We start from the raw sequence: 26,560 nt of genomic DNA, 5'->3' as shown, positions 1-26,560 counted from the left end.
TTTGAAAATGCATAGGCCTGTGTGTTTTTTATTTATGATTTTAGTTTATGATGTCTTATCTAAGACCACAAAGTTTACCCAAAATAAATTATCAGGAGAGAACCAGTTAAAATGTTAAACTTTTCCATAATGCTGGCCAATGTTTAAAGGAACATTTTTTTCAGCTTATCCTTTTGTCATTGAGTTGAATGTCAACCAAGATAAACAGGAAGTCACTTAATAAACAGAGTTTCCACTCACAAATAGTAGTAATAATAATAGTAAGGTGTCATGTCATCAGATTGTACAAAACATTCATTCAGTAGCACTGTGTTGGGATCAATGTTACGCAAGATTTTTACACAGGAGTGTGGCACCTTCACGGTCTGGTACCACGTGACCACAGTGCCAAACAAACAGGCATGTGACGCATAGCTGGCATCACCTCCTATCTGTTTTGGAAACAAGATTCGGAAAGAAGGCCCCACATGTGGCCATCTTAGGCCTGAGGGGTGCAGAAGGGGCAAGGCTTAAAGGGGTGGACGTGTACACTCGAGCGAGCCTGCAGTTCTGCCTCTTTGATCCAGAGTGAGGGAGAAGAACCAACGCATAGATCATTCCGGCACATTCTTTCCCTTACTGGTAACTGCGCAGATTTGGTGGAATTAAATTAGCAAGATCACAGATTTTCCATTTACCCCCCAAAAAATAAAATAAAAAAATAAAATGAAATAACCCCAAAAAAATAGTTTTAGAACTCGGAAAGCATTTGGACATCTGCGCATCTGGTTTCTTCCTTATGCCGTCGAAGGCGTAGTATATTAAGCCGAATGAGAAATAAAACTCAGGGTCGTGGACCAGATAATTGACACACTAGCGTAGGCCGCCATGAATTGGTTGTCGTCAGGTAACATGATCCGAATGTCGATTTGCAGAGGTCAGTTATTACGGTGGAGAAGGACAGTGGCGAAGGTCTGTCTGCAGAAGCCCGTCTGCTCTGGCTGAGAAAGGCTAGCAGTCTCGAGCGAATTACATCACTTGGTGGGAATTTTCAACCCCCCACCCTCCAGAAAAAACCTCTGTCTCCCACTCTCTTTGTGCAAAACCTAGGAGGGGGGGATGGTGGGTGTGGGGGTGCTCTGAGGCTCCAGGGGCTGGGGAGCAGGGGGGAGCTTTTGGTTTATATAACTACAAAACCATGCGAGTTCTAATTAGCGAGGCCTTTATTCATCTGGAAAAACAACAGCCAACTCAGCGCTGCACTGGGATGTCCCGTTGAAAAAAGCAGAGATCTTTGTTCCTCCTGACCTGTGCGTGTGTGTGCGTCTGTGTGTGTGTGTGCATGTGTGTGCAGGATGTGGAACCTGACCTTTTTTGAGTCTTTCTCATCTTTCACAAGCCTTTCTTGTCATACATGTCAGTTTTGTATAAAATCAAACTGTAAATGATGAAATTAGGCAGCAGATAGTGCGGTCATAGCTCAGTTGGCTTAATGCTGTGGTCGCTGGCAGGATGGCGTGGGAGGGGCTCGATGCCAGTCCTGGCCCACAAAAGTTCCCTCTGGTCTGCCACTTTTCCATAGTGGCACTGGAACCAGGTTTGGCTCTATTGAGGTTCTGGGCTCTTGTCCTGTTATCTTTACCAGGCTGATAGGGTTACTGGTGTTGACCTACTTTCCTGAACTGTGCTCATAGCTGAGCAGATAAGTATGGAAGGGAGAATAAGCACTGGGTAGTATTCAGTGTGATGTCATGCAGTACAAGGTAAAATATTGAGAGCAATTGTGCTGTAGTGGGTCAGTCAGCTTTGGTTCCAGCTCCGCAATGGAAATTGAGCATTGTGAACCAGCCTGGTTCCAGCTCTACAATGAGAAAGGAGAATTATAAGCCAGCTTGTTTCCAGTGGAAATTGGGTGGTTGCGGGTCACGGGTCCACGTTCTTCAGCTGTCTCTCTGGCAGGGAGACCGAGAAAGATTGCTCTTCCCACAGACCACACAGTCCCCACGGAGGACTGACTTGACGGAGCAGTTTTCCCTGACAAATGAGAGACATCATTTAAGATCTGGCTTCTGAGCCATGTGGTAATCTTACCGGAATACACACTGTCATTCGTAATTTTTTGCGTTTTTCTAGCCAGCATCTTCCGATAAATTGCGAGCTTATATAGGTGGGGCTTCAGTTGCAGGCAACAATTCAATCCAACTCATACATTTACACTACAACACTGGCAGAAACTTTGTAGAACCAATTCGTTTGCAGGAAACTAATCTTACAAGCTGTTGCAGTCCAAGACCTGTGCTAAAGCACAGTCTGTCCAAAAGCGCTAGTCTGTCCATCCTTGATAGTCACATTTGTTCTGTCCTTCACACTCTTCGCCCTCTTCTCCAGCGAAAGGGAAGAAAGGCTCCAAGTCCGAGCAGAAGGGCACTGTGGGTAAAGTGACCGGGAAGAAGATCACCAAGATCATCGGGCTGGGGAAGAAAAAGCCATCCACTGACGAGCAGACATCCTCAGCTGAAGAAGACGTCCCCACCTGCGGTAGGTGACAGTGAGGTGTGGGGTTGCAAAGACAATGTGGCCCTGGCAGGATACACGTTTTTGGTGAGGGACAGCTTTTGGGATGTGGCTACTGTTTTTGTAGAACAGCCTGTGACCTTGCATTAACTTAAACACTCTTATATTAAGAAAATTCCACTGGCACAGCAAGGCATTCTGGATCATCTCTTGTGATGTGCTGCTGCATTAGTCATTGACTCAGTGCTGATTGGCTGGTGCCCCTGTGATTGACAGGTTACCTCAACGTGCTGTCCAATAACCGCTGGCGGGAGCGCTGGTGCCGCCTGAAGGACAACCAGCTCCTGCTGCACAAGGACCGGGACGACCTGAAGACCCACATGGCCAGCCTGCCCCTCCGCGGGTGCGAGGTCATCCCCGGCCTGGACTCCAAGCACTCCTTCGCCTTCCGCCTGCTGCGCAACGGCCAGGAAGTGGCCGTGCTGGAGGTACGGAGGCCCGCCCCCCTTTCGCCTCGCTCTCCCAAACGAGGCCACACAGCGTTGCGCAACACATGGGGCGTTTTGCCATCCTTTTTTTACTGGCTGCTTTTAACTTTCTTTCCCTCTGCAGCGGCATGCCAACTCCCTCCCCCCTCCCCCCTGTGGCTGACCACATAGAGTCTGGTGCCCCATATGTCATCACGGATAGTTTTGTGGATTGTGGAGCTTTCCTGAGGCTCAGTGCCTGACAGTGCTGGATGGGTGAAGGCTTAGTGTTGGGTCTGTGTCGTGTGTGAGATCTATGAACGCACCTACCCCCCCCCCCAGACTCGTAATGACAGCTGTGACTCCTCTATACTGCCTCCATCTTTGTGCACACACATGCAGCACAGTTTCCATGGCACTAAAGAAGACATTGTTTCTCCGTACATCTGTCTTTTTGTGTTTTTCAGTTTTTCTTGTACTTTTGCCTTGCCTGTGGCTCTTGTTCTTGTCTGTATGTCTATCATACTTTCTATCACTCTTTCTCCCTCTGTCTTTCTTTCTGTCTCTCTCTCCCTCTCTTTCTCTTTGCTCTCCATCTTGCCCACCTTCTGTCTTCCGTTCCTCTGCCCTTGTCCTCTCTCATCGCTCTCTCTCTCTCTCTCCTCCCCAGGCCAGCTCTTCGGAGAGTATGGGTCTGTGGCTGGGAGTTCTCCTGGCCGAGACCGGCTCCACGACAGACCCCGCCGCCCTGCACTACGACTACATCGACGTGGAGACCACCGCTAACGTCATCCAGCTGGCCAAGCAGTCCTTCTGGTGAGCCCCCTACCGGAGCGGTCCCTATTGGCCGGCCCGACAGGGTGGGGAGTGGGCGGTCGCGGGGGCGGTGCTAAGCCACGGTAATTTGCTTCAGCTGAACGGCTTTGGGCACTTTCCTTTTTTTATGATTCTCCTAAATGGAGAATCATTAAACTATTATTAGATATTTTAATGAACAGTATGTGTACTGCAATGATTCTGCAAAGCAGATGTGTGGTACATAATTTAACACCCCCATTCCGTGCGGAAAAGAAAAAGGTGTGTCATAAGGTGTGTTACATAAATAGATCCTTACGAACATCTGACAAATGATCAGGCACTTGGAAACATCTGTAAGTAAGATGACTTGTGTTTTGTGTGGAGTGTGCGGTTAGCTCTGTCGAGCCAGTGGTCCTCTCTACCCCACTGGTCCCATGTGCTGCTATTGATGGGATTACTGTTTAACTGTGATGAGAAATTTGGAATCGTCAGAAAGAAACGGGGACGGGGGGCTTGTGTCACTTCTCGCTGATGCAGTTTGCTCTGGTTGAGCTCCAGCTTGGCGCCGGTGTGTTTGATGTGTGCGTTTCCAAACAGCAGTTCGGAAGATTGTGTTCGAAAGCCTGGTTTCCATCGAAGGGATGCTCACACATGTGAGCGTGTCTTTGAGGTTTCGTTTTGTTAACGCTTTGAGTACTAGCCACGGCAGCCCAACACCAGGATAAATAAACACACGGCAGTCTGGGAGCTGCCGTGTGCAGTGCAGACACACATACGCACTCTGTCACACACACATACACTCGCACACACATGCACACATACACACACACACGTACACTCACACACACACACACACATACACTCTCACACACACACGCACACACACACACACACACACACACTCACATGCACTCTCACACTCACATACGCACACACACACGCACACTCACACACACACTCACACACACACACACACACTCACACGCACTCTCAGCATCACACACATCACGCACACATCACACACACACACACACACATGCACTCACAACTCCCACCACCCCCCACACACACCACACACACCACACTCACACACACATGCACCCACACTAACATCACACACCACACTCAACACACAGCCACCACACACACACATGCTACAGAAGGGAAGATAACAGGAAACAAATGCTGGGCGCCACATGTGTCCGCGGTGCCGCGGGGCGGGGAGACGGCAGGCGCGAGGGAGGGCTCGCAGCGGAGCGGCGGAGCCCACATGAAGGACCCCGCACACGGGCCGCGCCTCACGGAGAGGGCCCCCGGGGCTGGCTGGTGTAACGCCTGTGGGAGGAGCCTCTCACCAGCGAAAGCGGGCCCAGCCCAGTGATCAGTAGCTTATTGGTAGCAGAACGGCAGCAGATGCTGACTAGCGTGCGCTGTGAGAGCAGGGCGTGTCCTCAGTCAGCGCTCGGCTGCTGCTTTGGGCTGACGCCTGCTGTGAGCGCGTGCGAAGGCCGGGCGGGGGTGGGGATCTTAGGCCTCAACGGGATGCCTGTCTCTCTCCATTTTTTAATCAAACAATAATCCGCCCTCTTTTTTTTCTCATTTTCATGTTGTTACTTAGCAGTCAGTAAGATTCGTTAAAGTATATAAGTGCATTTATTCCTTGAGCAACACGTATGATTTGTGCAGAGCATTTTGGGAGATTTCTTTATAAATATAATGTTAAATAATACATTTTCCTGTGATAATTTCCTTGGTTTCTATATCTTGAGTACGATTCATTTCCTCAGACCTGCACGGCATTAACAGACCGTTCCTAATTGTGTGGCAGATGGCTGAACTCGCTGCCCTGAGGGAAACTATGCAGTCTCTCTGACCCCGTGTTTCCCTAGAGGAGGGGCTGGAAGGCTTCACAGCAGGCATGTGTGCTGCTGCTAGCGCTTCAGGCAGAGGGATGTGCCTTTAGCTCACTCACTCATTGACAGCCACATTGCTGCTCATCCCCGGCGTGACACCCTGTCCTCTCTGTGTGTCTTTTGGCTTCAGTTTCACAAGCAAGCGAGCGGTGTCTCCGAACCCATACCTGGACAACCCGGTCAACGGCTACGCCTGCCCCAGCGGAATGGCTCTGCACTACGATGACGTGCCCTGCATCAATGGATCGGTACGCCCGCAGTGTCAGACAGAAATCTGTCAGCCAGATGAACTCAAAGCCATATGTGTGTGCGTGTGTGTGTTGGATGGAGTCAGGGAAGGGCTTATTTGTATTTTGCCACCATTCCTCTGTCTCCTCAAACAGCAGGACGCTGCGTTTCCTGTGGTGGTTTACGTCAGCGTCTTGCCCGTGCTGTCTCTGTCTCCAATGCTTCTTCAGCTTTTAAAAATAACTGTCACACATTAAACTGAGGCCTTTCCTTTTGCTAATTCATGCGCCTGCTATAATAACACTCTTCTGCTGTTTCATCCTGTTTTTTCTCTCCTGTTTCCCCCCTTCTCTCCTCTGCTCTGCTCTCCTCTCCACTCCTCTCCACTCTCCTCTCTTTGCTATACTCTATCCTCCCCCTCTTCTTTTCATTCCTCTCTTCCTTTTTTTATTCTGCTGGATTCTCTCCTATTTTCCATCTCCTCACTTCTCCACCCCATCCTCTCCACCTCTTGTCTTCCCTTCCCTTCCTTCCCTCTCTTTTCTTCTCCTCCTCTGTTCTCCTCTCTTCTTTCTCCTCTACCCTCTTCTCTTCTACCCTGTTAATTCCCTTGACCTCCTGTCTTCTCACCTTCACCTCCCTCCTCATCCTCCTCTCCTTTCCACTGCTCTTGCTCGCACGCTCCTGCCCTCCCCCGCCGCTGAAGGTGCATGAGCGCACGTACTCCTCCCCTGCCTCCAGGGGGCGCCGCTGGAGGGAGGAGGATCTGTATGAGAACACTGAGCTGTATGAGAACATGCCATCCCCAAAGCTGGCTTCCCGCTACCCCCCCAAAGCCTCCGCCCCCCCTGCTGCTGGCCACTACAAAACGCCCACTTCCTCCAAAGCTCTCTCCTCTTCCTCTTCCTCGGCTGCTGTTACTAACACTGCTTCCCCTGGCCGGGGCGCGGCTACTCAGGTAACGGATGCTGCTTCGCCTCCCCTGGCTGTTTACCTGTGATTGGCATGAGATTGACAGCACGTCTGCCTGCTGAGTGTACTGTAGGCGGCCCCTAAACCACATAAATACAGTAAATGTACATACTGTATCTGTCTGCTCCTAGACCACATACCTACATGTACATATCAGTGTCTGCTCCTAGCCCACAAACATACACGTGTATATCAGAATCAGCTCCTGAACCACAAACATACCGTATTCAGAATCAGCTCCGAACCACAACATACACGGTATATCAGATCAGCTCCTGAACCACAAACATACACTGTATATCAGATCAGCTCCTGAACCACAAACATACACGTGTATATCAGAATCAGCTCCTGAACCACAAACATACACGTGTATATCAGAATCAGCTCCTGAACCACAAACATACACGTGTATATCAGAATCAGCTCCTGAACCACAAACATACACGTGTATATCATCTGTTTACTCATGAAGATTGTATTCGTACATGAAATTAAATGACAGAAAACTCCATATTACTCAACAGACATAGCTATCTCATATTGGCCTATTATTATATTATTAACAGAGTATGTCTGTTTTTATGTCTCACTGTGCTAGTGCTCATTTACTATTAGTGGGCCCAAATCAGATTTGACGTGCTTATATATGCTGAAGTCAAAATCTGAAGTTTTGATTATGTGGCTACAAAACCAGACTTTGTTTGGAAAAGACTCAGTCCTCTACTGATGAGTCTTGGATGTGAGGTCTGGTGTGGGGGTAACCGGAGCTTTTTCAAGCTGAAAGCTTGGATCTATGCTAAAGGCGCGTCCCTAGGCCAGAGACATGAGTCTGCTCACTGTCCACTGTGTCAGCTGTTATTCTGTGGACATTATTTAATTATACAGCACACTTACTGTTTATACAGCTGGGTATTTAATACTTCTCTGAAGAGTATAATGGAGCTGCTCTCCTAACCAGAATTCAGTTCCGCAGACCTTATCAACCCTGCACATGCATGTTGCCAATTACTGTGCATCATCTTAATTTTCATCCGAATTCAGTGCCAGTACTCTGACAATATAGTAAAAAACAAGTTATAGAACGAGTTATAGTTAGCAAGTTATAGAACATTCTAGGATATTACTGTAAAATATTTATGCTCGGAGTAACGCTTTATACTTCTTCTCTGTCCACCAATCAGCTTAAAGGAAAGAAAGCACCAGCAACCAATGGAACAGCTGCTAAGCAAAAGGCTGACAAGAAGCAGCAGAAAACGTCCAATGGAACCAATGGAACCCTGCCAATCAAACGGAATAATTCCAGTAAGAACTCAACGATAATTATTTTTCAGTAATTCTTATAAGAGAATAGTATGATAGTGTGATCACACTAATCTTGCTATGTAATGGTAATTTCACATACAACAAATGTGGATATTTACTTTACTGCCATTTGGCAGGTGCTCGTATACAGAGCTGCAATGTCTGCAATGCAGATGCAAGAGCAAAGATCAGAGAGTGATTCGCTAGTCCCAAGAGAGACCACAAGACAAGATTTTTCTTTCCCACAATGCACGTGTTTTGTTCCATTAAGGACAAGCAGAAAATGGGTTAGTGACTCCCGTTTAGTTAATTAACCTCAAAGGAGTTTAATTAACTAAACATTGAGGATGTTCAGGAAGAAATGCAGACTGGATGTCTGTCCGCTGACCCATTTTTAATCCGCCAATACCGACTTTCGAGGAAAAAAGTGGCCGCAAAAATATTTGGAAAATGTGAGACTGAAGAAATGACGAGATTGATGACATGTTAAATGCCATCTGGTCTGCATCTCTGCTGAAGGATCCACATTCTAAGACTCAGGACTCAGTGTTGAAATAGTGTAATATCATAAAACCCAAAAGATATTATTCACGCACCCTGGTTAGCCCTGATTCTCAAGTTAATCGCACGTGTGACCGAATGACATTATTTAGTGCCGGCCCAAGGCTAATACATGTCTGTGGAAAACCATGAAAATATATTTTCTTGTTGTGGCCGTGGTCCAAAACCAGGACAAGTCTCCAGAAATTAAAGCCACAGTTTCAGCAGGATTTGTCATTGGTGATTTAAGGATGGTCTGAGTTTGGGTTTGAACTCATTGCCTCTCACCCAGCTTGTCAATGCGTGCAAGAGATCTCGCGTGAATGTGTGTTGGATATTGTGTGTGGATCTCGTGGGAACGAGCATGTCGGTTCTTGTATAAACGCATGTGTTGGATGTCTCCCCCCTCCACCTCTCTTCACCCTAATCGGCCTTTTTTTCCACCCTTCTCCACCCCCCCCCCCCCCACACCCCCGAAGGTGCGGAGCAGTACAAGTATGGGAAGAACCGTGTGGAGGCCGACGCCAAGAAGCTACAGGCCAAGGAGGAGGAGCTGATGAAGAGGAAGCAGGACATCCGTACCCGCCTGACGCATCTGAAGAAGGAGAGGAGAGACCTGCGCGCGGCCTTGGAGGCTAGCACAGGTGAGGGGGCGGGGGACTGGTCTGCGGGGTCCTCACACAGTCACTGCTGGCCTAGACTCCATCATCGACCTGCTGGAGAAATGATATAGGCATGCTGAAAATTTCTGGTTGAGTTGTCATTGCGTTGACTGGCAATGTCCCATGGCTCATTGTCAGGTCATTTGGATGTACCCACAAAGTAGACTGGAAGTTCTGAACTCTGACTCTATCTCTAACTAATCTATGACCCAACACTGAGTTGTCACAACAGCTTTTGTTCTTTTTTGAGAATTCCTTAACTCTGATGGAAATTGCAGGTTTTCAAAATGAAGGTACAGTACTGTATGTATTAAAGATACTGCACAAGTACTACCTCTGAAACCAGACATTTAGCAATACAAGATGCAGGAAATAACAGCTTAGAGTGCAGCCAAACCTCAGAGAGGGGGTCTGTAGATGAGTTTGACACCTTCCTCCCCCCCCCCTTCCAGGAAAGAGGTCCCAGGCGTCCCTAGCAGAACGGCTGAAGAAGGTGGAGGACGAGTGCAAGCTGAAGGAGGGGGAGAGAGTGAACCTGGAGCTGGAGCTGACCGAGTTGAAGGAAAACCTGAAGAAGGCCCTGAACGGGGGCGTCACCCTGGGCCTGACTATCGAACCCAAGTCCGGAACGTCCAGTCCCCAGGTGAGCGCTGCCAGGGAAGGCTTTACCGAGTGATTATGGGATTTGTAGGAAAGAGTCCTGCGTAAATTCCCCAGAGTGTCTCAATGGGCGAGGATCGCATCCTCAGAAGGCTATCTTTGGTTTAGGAGGCTCATAGGCTGTGTTATGTAAATAACTCCTTTAATTCAATGTTCTGTAGCATAATTAAGAGTAATCTGACACAGTGTGCTGTAATGTGGTCGACTGCGTGGCAGTGTAAGGTGCTGAGGTTATGTAAGGTTGTAGACTAATATATGACAATGAGGTAATGTAAGTTTGTGTATTATAATCTGGAGTCATGTAAAGCAATGAGGTAATACAAGGTGGTAATTTAGAGTAATATACGGAAATTAAGTAATGGAAGGTATTGTCATAACTAGGGTAATTTAAGGTAATGCGGCATTATATGGAGTAATAAAATGAAATAAATAATGTCTGTTAATTTTAAGTAATTTTTTATAATTAAGTAATGTAGGCTAATATAATGTTAAGTAATGAGGCACTGCAGACTACTTAAAGAGCTCTTATGTAATTAGGTAAAATAGGTTACTGTCAGGTTTATTAGGTACTGAGGTAATACGGCTAATGTTCATAATGAGGTAATGATGGCTAATGTAAAATAATATTAGAAAATGAAGTAATGAAGTCTTAAGGAACATAATCTTAGGTAATGAAGGCTAATGTAAAGCAATATTAAGTAAGGAGTTACAAAGGTTAATATAAAGTGCTCTTGGGTGCTGAGATAATGGAGACTAATGTACAGTAATGTGTGTTCCACCTCAGTCCCCGGTGCTGGTGAGGCGTACGATGGAGAACTCTCCAGCCTCCAGCTGTGACACCAGCGACACGGAGACCTGCTCCCTCCCCGTCAACAGCGCCTCCCTGCTGCGGAGGCAGCCCTCGCAGAAAGCCCCGCCTGTCCGCGGCCACGTGCTCAGGAAGGCCAAGGTGGGTAGGCCAGCTCCACACCCGAATAACCTGCCCCGCCCAATCACGCGCCAAGATGCACCTGTGGTCACACCTACATACAGTAACGCCCACCTGAGCTCCACATAAGGCCTATCTGAGCTACTGTAAAGCCACATGGCACCGTGAGCTCAGGCCACACCCACAATATACACCTGCGCCAAGGTCAGACCCGCCTATCAAAGTTTATGCCACACCCACTACAAGGTTGAAATTGATTCAGCAAAAACTTGCATTCGGTACAGATGCAAGACTGGACATTCTGGGCCTATAACCAATATTTGTCTGGTCATATTGGCTGATGCTGATACCAGTTATATTAAATTACAGCAAGCCAGTCTCCTACCAAACTACTTCCAATCATGGAAAAAGTAGATGATCGGAAATGTCAGCTTATACAGGAAAAGTTTCAAACATTTTTAAAAGTAAAGAGCATGGGTCTAGAGAACTACTGAATCGCTATGACCTTGCTTGTGAATTTGCCTGGTAAAAATTATAAATGAAAAATAAATGATAAAAGATAACTGATTTGGCTAGTTTTTTAGGATGACTTTCTGGCTTAATTTACAGAAATGGTGGTGGATGAAATGTTTCACCTCTCTGGCTTATTTATATTGTGTCATATCATCTACCACAAGCTTAGCTTTGGGCCTATGACAATAACTCTGAAGTTATTATCACGTATCATGTATTTTCAGATTTACTTTTAGGATGTAGTTGGTAAGATGACTCCAGTGTAAACTTCCTTGGGGGTAATCATGTCTTTATCTCTTTTCTTTCAGGAGTGGGAAATGAAAAGCGGAACATAAACATGAACATTTCCGGCATTCTTTTATGTGTATATTTATTTGCAAGGGCCCTTCGTTGCCTAAGGGTGTCAAGAGAAGGAGTCAAGCGTAGCATAGATGTTTGGAAGACAGCTAAGAGGACAATGCTGCCAAATTCTATAGCGCCAACTTACGAAAGCACAGAAAACAAGTGCTCCTTAGTCGCTTATTTTTTATAATAGCATTTATTATACAGGCATGTTTCACCTGCGTTCCTGTTGTAACGTCTGTGTTGTCCGTTCCTCTCTTGCGTGAGTGTGTTTAGAGGACCTGTCTCTCTGTTCATCCATCTCGCACATCCTAGAGTCCCGATTCGGTTTAGACACCAGAAAACGTGAAACCGCAGTATTTATTTGTAAATGTTCTGAGTAAGATATTAGCTTCCCTCTTGATTATTTATGTTGATATTTAAAAGCTTGTCGTCGCGCGTTCTGCATGAAACTGCGAGGGCGAAGGTCGTGCCAGCAGAAGGAAGGGCCCACTTCCACATCCAGGGCAGGAGGGAGGGATCTGTTTTGGGATCGGAGGCCCTAGAGTCCACGCTCAGGCATCCGAGGTCAGGCCGTTGCCTGGCTCCAGCCTCCAAACCGCCTCTGGCGTGCGCCTCTCCTGGGTCCAATCAGAACCTGCCCGTGCCAGGCCATGGCCTATCCGTGGGCGGCTCAAGTCCAGGTCGCGGTTCCGTTGATCTGAGCGGCCGCGGAGTACGTTCCATGCAAACGAAATGTATCTTGTTTCTTTTTTATACTCCAAATATATGTGCTGTAGTCTGGACCTTTTAATCGAGGCACTGGAGGAGGCTGAGATCTAAGTATATGGTGCATGCATTTCAGTGTTCCAGGCACATCTTAAATCCATCAATACACTGTCATAGAAGATAGAAGTACTGTACAAACCCGCATGTATTTTTAAAATAGATTTGGAATGAAACACAAACATGTGTGATTCACTCCCGGGCCTTTTAGTGGGGTTCCAGTAGGCCCCAGAGTTTTCTCTGTGACTGAAGAGTGCGGACGTTGGACCACAGATAATTATCTCTGGAATCCACCTTCTGGAGGATTCTGTGTGTATTTATACCCCCCCTCCCACCCCCCTCCAAATGAGATGTCTGTGTTTGAGCCCACCATCAGTGTCCCCCAGCGCGCCCCGTGTCTCCGTCCTGTCGACCCTCTCTTTGGCGCGCTTTGTCGGCGGGAGATTTGACCTCCGTGCGGTTTTCTGCGCAGTGGACTCAAACGCAGTGGTTTGTGTTCCTCAGAGGGGGAGGCTGGGGCGGAGATAGGCCTCTGGAGCCGGTTAATGTCCTGCTGCAGTCTACTGTCCAAACCCTGCGGTGAATGGATGACTGCGTTGGGCAGAGCTTTCTGGCGTGACCGGGTCTGCTATCTGCTGTGATTTACAGGGGGATCTAACATGCAGTCAGCTCAACAGCAGCAGCGTTTCACTGGCCCCTGATGTTCATGTTTAAAAAAACAGGCATTCAGTGTACTGGGATATTAACGGTGCTTTTCATAATGTTTGTACTGTACTTTTATAATCCACTACGATTATAGAGTATATTTAGGTGCTTCTTCTGATTTAAAAAAGATTGAAAACAATGTAAACCATTACTGCATCCATTCTCCTTTTTAAAGGAACTTATTTTAGATTGCTGGTTTTACAGTGCATGAAAATGTTAAATTTTTTTGTTTTATACAAGGTTCTACATATTAACAACGGCATAGACTGAAAATCCTCAAGATATATTTGTGTACGTGTGTGTAAATATTTGTTTCTCGCTGTTTGTGTTTATCTGGAGCCCCACGAATCTGCAAATTAGTACGTCATTTTTCGGGGGAACTGGGCTGTGGGAAATGGGGGAGGTCAAGGCCAAGCGTGGGTGTCAGGTCCAGATTGACATGGTGAACTGACCCCCCTGATGTTCTTTAAAGTGGGTTTATGGTGAGGAAAGGCCTGCTCTCCTGTCCCCAATCCTTTCACAGCTTTTCCATTTTCCTTAAAGCTGAAAGGAACAAAAAGAGAAGGATGGAGAAAGAATTAAATGGAGTTTGGAGAGTGGTCCTTTCCTTCCACGTACCCCGAATAGGAGAAACGTATGACGCCAGAAAATGTGAACACAATGTAAATAACTTGTGGGGAGGGAGGGAGGGATGGATGGAAAAAAGAAAAAATCAGCAGTGTTTGTTTGGCACCTTAAAGACCTTTTTCGTTTCATATATTACTCTGAAAGACAGTCACCGACTTGGTGGCTAACCAGTGTATATAAAATAAAACTCTTCCTTCAATCTGCAGTGTGGTTTGTGTTTTTGACTGCCCTTATTTCTTTCAGAATGATATGAAACGGGAGGTTGGACAAGGAAGGGGAAAACTAGTATGAAAAAGCAGATAGTTTTATCATAGATTTAATCCAGCTATAGCAATGTGTCCATAGGAATTACAGTAGTGTGATAAAAATGACATCTACAGCAGTGCACAAATCACCCAGCAAGACATGCATTTCAGTGACCATGTACTGTGATTAGCGATAGCATGGGATATTTTATATGTACTGGGAATATTTAATGTGTGCAAGGTGCAAATTGCAACTGTTTCTTCATAAGGCTTAATACTGTTCTAGACAATTATTTAGAATTTTCCTAAGCTGTCAAACAAAAAAATGCAAAAGCCAAGCATTTTATGAAGCTATCATATTTTATGCAATAGCTAATTCATTAAGCACACCAAGTTATGAATGCATATTAACACTAATGAAAACTATGCCAGAGAAGGAATGATTAAATTGCAAGATCATCTTAGTGTAGTCTGATGTCTGTGCAGTGCCATCTGGTGGAATGTGTGGGGTGTAACACTGCAATAGTGTAATTCTGATGGTGGTGATGGTGAAATTTTGACTAAATTACAAAACCCTGACCAGCCTACGTTTAAAACACAACACACTGGGGTTGTACACAAACGTGTAGATATACAGAAACACTCCATGGTTTCAGTTTCCTGAAGATGTTTAGTCTTTATTGAACAGATCAAATTATTAGAACAAACCTATACAGTTATGAGTGTGCTTAGTCCGGACGGTTGGTTATGTGCACTACGATCAGCTGAGTATTCAAACACTTACTGAAAACATTAATAATAAAACTGTGCAGTCAATTTCAAACATTTTGTGTCAACAATGAATCTCCTCCACAAATATATTTTTATTTTTTTTGACTACCCTCCCTGACTCCCCCACCCCCACACGCACAAAAAAAGAAATATCTCACGGACATCACATCACTAGAAAACTAAGAACAAGACATGTGCATATATATGTACAAAAGATACCCAAGCGACGCGGCACCACAAGGGTTTGAGTTCAGTGCCACTGGCTGAAGGTGGCTTTCTACAGTGGAGAAGGTGCAACTAGCAGGGTGAATCAAATACTGGTTTTGTTTCAGTTTTTTTTTTTGTTTTTTTTTTTGAAGACCAATGTAGAGAAGTACTGAAATCAAAGAAACGACATCAGTGATGGACAGTTCTGGTCCGGGAGAGCCACAGAGACCTCTGCATACCTGAAGGGCGAATGTGCCAGACTGACGGTTTGGTTTGCGTGGCCCGTGTTTTAAATACAGAGCGTACTTTGGAATACGAGAAGCCGAAGGGAACCCGCTGTCCCAGGACTCCTCTGAACTGGAACGAAGCCCAAAATTACACTGGTCATTGTTATTGCTTAATGCGAGCGTAAATCAAGTCTTTCGTATGATTTTTATTTACTGCATACAGTATTAGTAGGCTTAGAGCTTCTTTCCAGCATTTTAAAGTGAATATGAACCATCTGATTGGAAACCACAAGGCGCACTGGCTTGGCTGTCCGTAAGCAGGTCCATCCACCATTGACTGAACCATATTTTCTGGCGGCTTGGACTGGACTAGAGAGAATATTCAGCATTCCTTATTCAACAGTTAATCCCAGAATTAAGTGAGTAGTGCAATTCAAACCGGTAAATAATAAAATAAAGGATCCATCAGCACTTGGTGGCAGAACTAAACGTGACTAATGGCTGTACTAACTCTACTACAAATATTCATAGCAGGCCTACACAGCACTGTAAACCACAGACCTATACAGTGGTGCTCATGTTTTTAATGAGTACAGACATTTAATGCACACAATAGCCTCAGGAAATCATTTCTGTTCTTCTTAGAAATGAGTTTAATGTTTCAACAGATTCTGTTTTTAGTTTATAACTGAATGGGTTTTTTTTTGTTGTTGTTTTTTTCTGGTTTTCATTGTGGTTTTTTCATGCTGCTGTTCCAGCTTTGTTCTCGATTATGTCCACCATAATGATGTATGTAATTATGCCCATGATAATCACCGTATGATTATGTTCCTGTGTGTTTCCCCTTGATTACCTTTAAGTCATGTGACAGAGAGCTGTAACAAACACCTGTACCAGTTTACAGAATCCAACAAAGCCTGTCGGCCCATCTGTAGAAGAGTAAAGAAGAAATAACTCTGAACTGGTAAATGGGCAGGATTATATGGTGTTACTTTGAATGTAACATTGATAATTTGTGAGTTAACTAAAAAAAATACCATCTCAGGCTACACATATATATAATATTCCTACACTGAGGAGAGTGAAAAAGGCGAACTATTGCTAACGATGTCGCGCTCACGTGAAAGTGCTCAAGATGAGCGGAGATGACCTTTCCAAAGCGGTGAAATTTTGGTGTTTATGTGAGATATTCATAATTATGTACATTTGTTATTATTTTTACATATACAAACCAAATTAAAGGGAAACTCCACTTCATGCACTGCCTAATATAGGCTCTATAAGGGCCACACAACCTGGTTTCAAGCACCAGTCACAACTCAGACCTTCTGAAGTTCTGAACTTTTTCGACCTCAGCAGACCGTCATGCTAACACTCGTACAGCCCATCAATGAACAGGATGGCTGCTGGAACCCACTCAAGTGAATTCATCCCAAAAGCACAGCATCAGTACGTATATGCGCACAGGTATGGAATTTCAACCCACCTTTCATTTCATTCATTCTGACCTTCAGGAGTAGGGGGTTGGGGTTATTGGGAGGTTCGTGATTGTTCGCAAGCATAGCATTTGTTATTCTTTGAGGAATAGCGTCTAAGCATTTACACTGAGCAGGAGAATTCTGCTCCTGAGGCTCCTTGGGACAAAGATTTACATTTTTTTCGGAGAGCTGTGGCTGCTTGACTGATCTCGCACAATACTGAAGCCTTCAATCGACTCAACCCATGTAATAAGTACCATAAAAAAGATAAATATAACAAAAATACAAACACTTCATTAAAAAGAAGCTACGTGATTTATTCCACTGCGTTGTTAGATCGGTTTAAGATACGGTGAGCTAATGTAGACTCTAAGGGAATCGTTCATAAATAAAAATGTGCCCTTGCCTTTGCCACTCACACATTTACCCCACTTAGGGACTCCAGCACCCTCTAGAGTCTACGGATTGAACTGCAGTTTCAATGTCAGCCCTGCACTTGCCCATAAATAGGAGACCAGCGCCCTCAACAGTAAAAACCGTAACTTCAGTTTCAGGCACAAGCCTGTGACAGCACCCAGCTCTCTGGAGATAGGAATATTTTTGAGTTGTGTTTTTGGCATAATGAATTACAAGTAGCTCATTCTGAATTTATTTGATCGGCATTAGTGATCTGGACAGAGCACACACTGTGTATCCACGTAATAATAAATTGCAGTACGGATAAGACTAGGGATTTCGTATCACACACTGTACAAACAATGGAAACTTTTTAAAGCACTGCATTTGATTCCCACCCCCAGTTTCCCACCCCACACTCTACATCTTCTTGTCCCAGATCTATTTTCAGACTCTTAACGAGGCTATTTCAGAAAGGCTGTTAAAGAGGCTGTTTCAGACTGTAAGCGAGGCCATTTCAGAAAATCTCTGAACAAGGCTGTTTCAGAATGACTCTTAATGAGGCTGTTTCAGAATGACTCTTAATGAGGCTGTTTCAGAATGACTCTTAATGAGGCTGTTTCAGAAAGACTCTTAATGAGGCTGTTTCAGAAAGACTCTTAATGAGGCTGTTTCAGAATGACTCTTAATGAGGCTGTTTCAGAATGACTCTTAATGAGGCTGTTTCAGAATGACTCTTAATGAGGCTGTTTCAGAATGACTCTTAATGAGGCTGTTTCAGAAAGACTCTTAATGAGGCTGTTTCAGAAAGACTCTTAATGAGGCTGTTTCAGAATGACTCTTAATGAGGCTGTTTCAGAATGACTCTTGGTGAGGCTGTTTCAGAAAGACTAAAGAGGCTCGTACACATAATTTGTGAGGCTTTTACAGAAAGACGAGGCTCATTCTCCTTCACAAGGCTCAAATGGTTCAAACTTTCCCACCTGTTCTTGAGGCAACTACAACCATTCTCTTACTGGATGCTGGATAGTATAGCAGGAACTGCACCACCCATTTCTGAGCAGCATGCATCTTCCCTAGACATTAGTTAAACTGAAGTAGTACCACAAAATGATTAAGATGACAGTTAAAAGGACTCCCCCCTGCGCTCTTCCTCCACAACGTGATTGAAACAGAAAGGAAAGGGGCGTTTTGTAGTTTTAACGAGTCTTTGGCTCCTGACCCAGGCCTCATTTCTGTTTCGGAGATAGTGTGGAATGTCACATGCCCGCAAGACACCTATGAGCAAACACGTCGGCGCTCACCAAGGAGAGAAAGGGAGAGGACGAAAGAGACAGAATGGCATAAAGAACGCAAAAACCACCAAGAAAGAGACATAATGACACTGACAGGGAGAGACAAAAAGGCAAAGAAAACAAAAGTATCTTGGAGGGCGTGGGAGAGATGCACCTGGTCTTAAGGGAGCAGACGTGTTCAGCTGGTGTTAGGGGAGCAGACAAGTTCAAAGGAAAAACAAACAAGAGCTCGTGGGTGGGTGTGCCGAAGCAAAGAGATTGGTGGAGAGCAATCGGGAGCACGGGTGCAGGTGGAGTCTCTCAGACCCTGTATGTTCCATACTGAAGGGACGGGATGGGGGGGGGGGGGGGCGGGGAGAGGGGTTAATCCTGCTGTTTTCGGGAGGAGTGAGAGAGCGAGAGACAGAACAGGTTGCTGTAGTACTGCGGGTGTATAAATGGTCTGGTGGGGTTTTGGCCCCTCCTCCGCAGGCTTGGGGAGAGGGCCGGTGTAATAAAACAGAGAAGGCAGAGTCCGTGCTCTTCAGCCCCTCCGCAGCCATCAGCTGGTCAGGTAGCTGTGCAGCTCTCTCGAGTTGATGCTCAGCACTACGCCCGAGTGGTTACCTAGCAACGGGCGAGGACAGAGCATCAGGCATTCCGACATATCGGTGCGCATCTTCCCATTCACGCAGTCGTGACATATCACTGCTTACAGCTCAACTGAAACATCCACAGCAATACTGTCCCCAAATATAACATCTGGTACTGAATAAACTGTATTATGGCATCATTATTATATCTATATAACACATTATAAAAATATATTAATAATATTATTTATCTTTATCCTCAAAGGGTTTTTGAGCACATATTTAGTAAAGTACTATTATTTTTATTATTTATTATTATTATAAAGCAGAATAGTCTCTGTTAAAAGCAAACAACTTGTTTAATGGTGTTTGGTTGTTAGTGAAATATACAGAACTACAAGTTGGTTAGTTGTCAAAAATATCTAAATTTTGCTCTACCTCCTGAGTTACCTAGGGTCTGTGAGTCCAGGTCATCATCGATAAACTCCTCCCCCTGGATGATGTTCTGTGTGTCCTCGCTGTGATTGACAGGGCTGGTCATCTCCTGTTCCTTCTCGTTGTGCATCTGGGCATAGACATTCCTTCCTGGGAGTTTTCTGGAATGTTCCAGGGACAGAGTTAGGTCCCACCTTTCAAGAGCCTAAATCCCCAAAGGGTATTCAGTCCACCAGACAGTGATCTGCTTATTATTGTTTAATGCATGTCAAGAGATATATTGTCCTGGTTTTCAAGGGGACTCTAACACTATTGAAAGGCCAGCACAGAGAGGAAGCTAACCCACCCTTCCTGTTTTAAACTCCTCCTCTTAAACATCGTGAGATAATGTACAGTGAAGAGCCCTTGTGAGATGCTCACCTCTTAAATTTGTAAAGGATGAAAGCTCCAACGGCAACCAGGCTGATAACAAATATTAGAGCCAGAGCCCAAACGCCTGCTCCAGCCATGCCCCCCTGGGAGCCTGAAAAGTGAGAACACGTGTGTTACAATAAACATGCAAGCACACACACACACACACTCTGTCTCTCTCTCACACACACTCACATACATACTCTCTCTCTCTCTCTCTCTCTCTCTCACACACACACACACACACACACACCTATACAGTAAACACACATGTAAGTCACACCACACAAATACACACAGGCATGAACACACCAATAAGCCTCAATACACACACACGCAAACACACACACACCTGCGACTGTATTGTTAGTTTCCTGTGAGGCTGCAATACACAGTTAACACAAATCAGGGTAAGGCTATAACAAGCTATAACCTAACCACACAACACGCAGAGAACGAATGCGCACAGTACACAGACAACACTGAACTATACCAGCTCTACTAACATCAAACAAAACACACAGCATACGTCAGGCCCTAAAGAACAGTATGACACACACACCCACACACACACACGCACGCACACACACACACATGTATGCACGCACACACACACGCACACATACACACACATGCACACACACACATTCATATGTGCGCACACACCCACACAGACACACGGACACATGCATGCACGCACACACACACGCACACATACACACACATGCAAGCACGCACACACACACGCACACATACACACACACACACACATTCATATGTGCGCGCGCACACACACACACACACACATGCATATGTGCACGTACGCACACACACTCATTAATCATGGCAATTGCAAAACTGCCAATACAGATTAAATGCAAGTAAAGCAGTAAATAAAATAAATAAATAATTACATAAAGACATAACTGTCGAAGAAGCAGAGTTTGAAAGCGAACAGGTTAAATGTGCGATAATCAGACCGTATTTCCACATAATTGTTCATAGTTTCAGAGGCATTTGACTGGCGCTATGAGGATTGTGTCATTAGAGAGATAGCTCATTCTCAGAGAAAGCAGCATAGCACAAACCCAAGCAAAGTTAAGTAGAGTGTTTTAAGGAAGAGAAATACGTAGGAGAACAAACAGGCTCTTTTTCCCATAAGCGGAGACCCACCGGTTTCTGTTGCATGGGTTGATGTGTCTCTTGTTATTTCTCCTTTGAAATACATCCATCAGAATATATTATGGATTTACATTAAAGTCGCACCAGAGAAAACAGACTCAAACAAAATCAATAGCCGAGTCAATTATTCGCAAATTTAAATTCACTTCACGTTTATGAACAGAACTCATCAGCACTCCTCATCTGCTACACAAGATTTATGTTTATATTTAAGATAAATATCAAATACCTTACAAATCCTGTAAGTTTTTATGTGAACGGGCACTCAGAGATTTATAATGGAAACCGGATGATGACTCATTCTTAAGCATTTCACAGGCTAATTGCTTGATCCATGACTATTGCTACACACTCACTGTAAATGTACACATATGATATATTGTCTTGTGGCCACAAAACTTGACAGCACAGGCAATATATGGTCCTACACTGCACAGCAGCTATAGTATCTGGCAGTGATTCTACGAGATGTCACAGCGTGAGCTAAAGCACCATTTTATGTGGTTCTGGGCAGGCAACCAGTCATGTCACAGAAGGACGGGTTACCTGAATCGGGGTCAGCCAGGGTCACCAGCACCACCAGACCCCCCCTCACAATGAAGCTGACGTTGTTCTCATTGAAGGCCTGCTTTATGGCGGGAATCCTCTGAAAAACACAACAGTGGCATGTCATTCAGCTGACACACACACACACACACATGCACACACACACACACAAGCTGGCAAACAAAACCGCACACACACCCATGCATGCCTATACCACCATCTGCATATACCTAGGTGTGGGTAGATCTGGCCCACGTACCATGAGAGCCAGCTGTATGATATTTATGAGAGCCAGTTGTATGGTATAAATTATTTGACTGCTCATTGACATAGCATAGGCAACTTTGTTCTGAAACAGAACATTTACAAGGCAGGACCTGACCACAGAGAGGGTGGAGAAAAGTCTTTCTAAAAAAACTGACTAGACATTTGGGTTTTTGGAAGGTAAATGATCATCATAGTACATCACATAACAGATGCCCAGAAACCCTTAAAAAATGCAAGCAGTGTATGTGTGAAACCATAAAATAATCAATCCACCATTCAGTGACTTAACAAAAAGCAGCACACACCTCTCTGTGTGATTCTCTCTGTCCAAAAACAAACGCTTCATAGCCACTTTGCTGTTCAGTGTATACGGGGAAACACATAATGTCTGTCGGAAAGTCTACCTTATCAACAAACACACTGCGCTTAGCCGGTTTGCTCTCCAGTGGAAGCACGTACAGGTCCGCTGTGGTTGGTAGACCTGGCCTCACCATGGTAACCAGGGATTCCTGTGGAATTCCAGTGATCTGAGGGCAAAGGGACATTAGATTAGAACTACAGTCATAATAGAATGTCCAAGAAAGGCCAAGACATAGATTTAGATATCGGAACAGAGCTGAACCAAAAACCATTCCTGTACAGTGTAATCTGATGAATATTCGTCGTGCTTAATAGAATATTACATTCACATGCAAGCATTTAACAGATGCTATAATTCAGAGTAAATTAAATAAGTGTATACATGTACTGTAGTTTTATCCAATTAACAGTACTGAAGTCATCAAGCTTATAATCGATAATCATACAACATGAAATTAGATGCCATAGCAGGTACAAGAGGGAGAGAATGTCATTTTATAAAGATGACAATGGGTTAAGGGGTAATTGTATTGCTATGGCTAGTAAACACATGCAAAGTGCTCTGGGTTTAGCATCAGATGAGCCAAGGCACGGTTTAAATAGATGTGCTTTCAGTCGGCTGTCTTCATTTCAGTGGGGAGCTCATTTCAGTTGCAGGACAGAGAAGCATATGACAGAGAGGATGGAAGCATAATGACTGAAGAAGACAGTAAGGTAACCAGCGAATGTGGATTGTAGTCTGGCAGGAGCTTAAGGCTTGATAACAGTTTTCAGGTAAGCGGGCATCATTCCACTTGCTGAACCATTAGTCATGGCTAGAGATTCGTATTTTTAACATGACATGAAAAATGAGGCAATATAAATTAGTCCTTCCTGAAAAAGTAAAAGTAAAGTTCACTCTAATTTAAACTGACAGTGGAAATGTTTATCACATGTGGGCAGAATATACCTTGGCCAGGATCTTGGTCACGACCTGCCCAATATCTTCTCTCCATTCGGGAATGTTGGGGTTGAACTGGTCAAGGTTCCTGCTGAAACTCAGAGGGATGACCTGGAACTGATCTAAAACAGAGCAGAGCAAAGGAGTAAGGGGTCAAAGGGGAGGGACCGCAGCCAGCGATCGAAGTGAACGCGACGCTGATCTACCAATCTTAACCCTACATGGACGCATCACTACGGCAACGTGACAGAAATCAGACCAAGCCTGCCTACGACAGATGGAAGCTGTGAGGCATAATTAACTGTAATTGAATCTGACATTTTTTCAGGCTGGTTGTAAACAGTAATCGGTGGTATAGAGGCCTTTCCAGAGACATAGACAGCGGTTTGGAGGCTGCTTCGACACTGCGATGACACAGGAATGCTGACTTGGCAGCTCTCTGGTGAGATGGGGGAAAATTAGGAGAGAGAGATACAAGCCAGCGGGAATGTGTCAGGAATAATTAGATTCATTTCCTGTAAACAGAGCATTTATTTTACGCTCCATTTACACAGACTTGCTAACTATTTCCATCACTCCTGAACATATGCCTGAACTTACCTCAGCCGTAAAGCTTACTGATTTCCTAACCCTAACCTTAATTTTACACCCAATCCTAAGTTAAGGATAACAAATAGACCATTTTGACCTAAAAACAAACTAAACCTTAATATTAGGTTAGATGAGTGATGGTGAACCTAGCATAATGCTAGTTTGCTGTCTGGCCCAGTTGCAAGGGACTAGAAAAACATGTTTGTTGCTAAGTATAGAGTTTGGCATATTTGCTGGAATACTTAACTAACATTTCCAATGCAATAGAATAACATATTTTGAAACTATTGTTTTGATTACAATCATGCTTTCTGTTGGTAAGCTGTTGTATAAGTGGGATATTGACCTCTGGCTGGGCATTATGTAGTCTGAATACCCGAAGCGGAGGTACTAAATTGTCTGAAGTGAACACCCACCCCTTCGGTCATTATCCCTTAGAAAAAATTGTTTATTTCCTGAAAGGTATACTCCTAAATATACTCAATGAAACGTCTGGGATTTTAAGTACACTACATTTAGAGAATATTTTGCCAATTTATCACCTTTCCCATCCAATGTACTCCAACAACTACTGTATACACAACAGTAGGCAAGTGAGGCACAGTAGTGGCTAGATTTGAGGCAGACTTCAGTCATGTTTTGCTGCCCTTTTCAGGTCAAAAAAAGCCACCATCAAACATTGAGAGAAATTCCCTAATACTTTCTTGAAAAGATTTAAGAAAATACAGAGAATATGACCTCAATGTGTCCTCAATGGCGGTTACAGCCAAGGACGCAGTTACGCATTATCGGCAAACTTCCCAGTGTGGTGTGGAATATTGCCTGCTCTTGGAAAGTGTGCTTTTTTAATGAATTTATAGGGGAATAATCTGAGGCAGGCCTCGCAAACAGCCGTTGTCATGTAACAGGATAAATGTTCGAGAATATTAATGACTGCAAAAGCCATCCTACATAAATCATCTCACAGTGAGGGATATGTTCCTCTGCAACAGTTATAACTGATTATATTATCACATGCCAGATTGAATATGTATGTATTGTTAAACAAATCCACTACCAAATTATGTGTAATTGATGTACTGATTCAAGGAGCAGGCATTCTTTTTCAGGTAGCCGGCAGTCATTTTGTAAACAATTCTCCGGTGTTGGTCTGGGGGCTTTGGCATGCATCTTACCGAACACACGGACAGTTCTGGTGTCCTGGACCATGGACCGGCCATTTGAGGCCTGGACGGTGACCGACACCTCTCCTGTCTCAGGGAACTTGGTGATAACGCTGTTCTCCAGAGAGAGCTTGGGCTGATAAAGACAAAAAAGAGCCCATAATTACCAATATAATTACAACCGGAAATCAGATACATAACAAGAGACAAACACAAATCAGATCCATAACTAGAAGCAGACATGAATCAGATATAACTAGAGAGAGACATAAATCAGATCCATAACTGCAGACAGAGACAGAAATCAGATCCATAACCAGAGACAGACAAAAACAGTTCCATAATTGTACATACAAAGATCTGATCCATAACTACAGACAGACAGAAATAAGATATATAACTACAGATAGACTGAAATAAAATCCACAATCAAAGGCATGATTAGAAACCAGATCCATAAGCCCAGACACCGAGAGAAACCAGGTCTAAAACCACAGACACAAAGTGAAAACAGGTCTAAAACCCCAGACACAGTGAGAAACCAGGTCTAAAACCACAGACACAGAGAAAATCCACAGCCATAACCAGAAGAGATAAACAAGATCCATAACCACGGACAAACCACAGACACAAGGAAAAACTAAAATACAGATAGAGGAGTACAAAGGGAAAATGACCAAACATTTGAGCCAAAACAGCTTCCAACCCCATGTTTCAAGAAAGAACAACATAGCCAAACAAAAAAAATGTGCTAAAATCTCAATTCAAACTCAAACCACACAGAACTGGATCACAGAACAGTTTCCGTAAAACCCGAGATATTTTTTAATTTATGTTTAAAATGCCTGGGGCTTTTCAGAGGCTGACAAACACTGAGAAGAATCTAACACATCGGTGTCTTTCAGGGGAATCTTTTCTCTAAATGTGTTTCCTTTCAAAAATGAGCAGCAGCAGCATAAATTCTCACTGCCTATAATCTGCATTATACAACACACCACCAATTATGATAATATAAAGACAAACAAACCAGAGAAAACCAACAAAAGATTATAGACTGCAGCTGGTGCTCTAATTCAGTGTAGAGAAAAGAACGGAAAACAGAAACATTACCAGCAGCCGAAAAAAACTATGTAAGCGAGATTTCCCTGCAGCAGAAATGCATATGTAAAGAAATACATACATACATTTTCATTGTCTGAGGATATGAGTAATAGTCTATTTGTTGGTTACCATGGCTGCCCTGCACCAATAACTGCGCTTTCTGACACAAAGTGACAGATTCACTGCATTAAAACAACAGCTAGTAATCTGATGAAACTGAAAAAGACAGTTTCATAGAGGAACACTTTAGATGACACATGGGATGCACAGAATGTAGAAGGAATGGTTTTATTGATCTGTGTTCACTCTGATGTAGCATAACAAATTATTAGGATTATGATTTCAGAGAAATGTGTTATTTGATTTACTGGGTGTGTAAAGCAATGCAATCAAAAATAGCTGGTTCAGAATAAGAAGGATCTTCTACAATGTGTGCAAGGTAGGTATGTGAAAAC

General features: G+C 44.3%; 2 protein-coding genes across 8 annotated transcripts in view; one reads left to right on the top strand and one right to left on the bottom strand.

The window, feature by feature from the left end:
• Nucleotides 1-14,117, top strand: part of afap1 (actin filament associated protein 1) — an 85,861-nt gene extending 71,744 nt beyond the window's left edge. For 2 of the 3 annotated variants that reach the window (XM_064343617.1, XM_064343616.1), the window contains exons 9-18: nucleotides 2,368-2,517; nucleotides 2,770-2,981; nucleotides 3,631-3,776; nucleotides 5,802-5,919; nucleotides 6,606-6,857; nucleotides 8,056-8,176; nucleotides 9,196-9,360; nucleotides 9,831-10,021; nucleotides 10,823-10,987; nucleotides 11,788-14,117. In XM_064343617.1, the coding sequence (XP_064199687.1) occupies nucleotides 2,368-2,517; nucleotides 2,770-2,981; nucleotides 3,631-3,776; nucleotides 5,802-5,919; nucleotides 6,606-6,857; nucleotides 8,056-8,176; nucleotides 9,196-9,360; nucleotides 9,831-10,021; nucleotides 10,823-10,987; nucleotides 11,788-11,814 (1,547 nt within the window). In that variant the 3' untranslated portion in view covers nucleotides 11,815-14,117. The remainder of the gene's footprint in view (nucleotides 1-2,367; nucleotides 2,518-2,769; nucleotides 2,982-3,630; nucleotides 3,777-5,801; nucleotides 5,920-6,605; nucleotides 6,858-8,055; nucleotides 8,177-9,195; nucleotides 9,361-9,830; nucleotides 10,022-10,822; nucleotides 10,988-11,787) is intronic. The other variant, XM_064343618.1, reaches the window with a different exon arrangement.
• Nucleotides 14,118-14,819: 702 nt separating this feature from the next.
• sorcs2 (sortilin-related VPS10 domain containing receptor 2) overlaps nucleotides 14,820-26,560 on the bottom strand; it is a 245,011-nt gene continuing 233,270 nt past the window's right edge. For 3 of the 5 annotated variants that reach the window (XM_064343610.1, XM_064343614.1, XM_064343613.1), the window contains exons 21-28: nucleotides 25,017-25,140; nucleotides 23,260-23,372; nucleotides 22,355-22,477; nucleotides 21,684-21,783; nucleotides 21,129-21,170; nucleotides 19,965-20,067; nucleotides 19,548-19,705; nucleotides 14,820-19,143 (exon numbers count right to left, since the gene is read on the bottom strand). In XM_064343610.1, coding sequence (XP_064199680.1) covers nucleotides 19,079-19,143; nucleotides 19,548-19,705; nucleotides 19,965-20,067; nucleotides 21,129-21,170; nucleotides 21,684-21,783; nucleotides 22,355-22,477; nucleotides 23,260-23,372; nucleotides 25,017-25,140 — 828 coding nt within the window. In that variant the 3' untranslated portion in view covers nucleotides 14,820-19,078. The remainder of the gene's footprint in view (nucleotides 19,144-19,547; nucleotides 19,706-19,964; nucleotides 20,068-21,128; nucleotides 21,171-21,683; nucleotides 21,784-22,354; nucleotides 22,478-23,259; nucleotides 23,373-25,016; nucleotides 25,141-26,560) is intronic. The other 2 variants (XM_064343611.1, XM_064343612.1) reach the window with 2 other exon arrangements.

The sequence above is a fragment of the Anguilla rostrata genome, chromosome 7, assembly GCF_018555375.3.
Source record: "Anguilla rostrata isolate EN2019 chromosome 7, ASM1855537v3, whole genome shotgun sequence".
Taxonomy (NCBI): domain Eukaryota; kingdom Metazoa; phylum Chordata; class Actinopteri; order Anguilliformes; family Anguillidae; genus Anguilla; species Anguilla rostrata.
The sequence above is the reverse complement of the archived record's forward strand: the minus strand, read 5'-3'. Positions and strand labels throughout refer to the sequence as shown.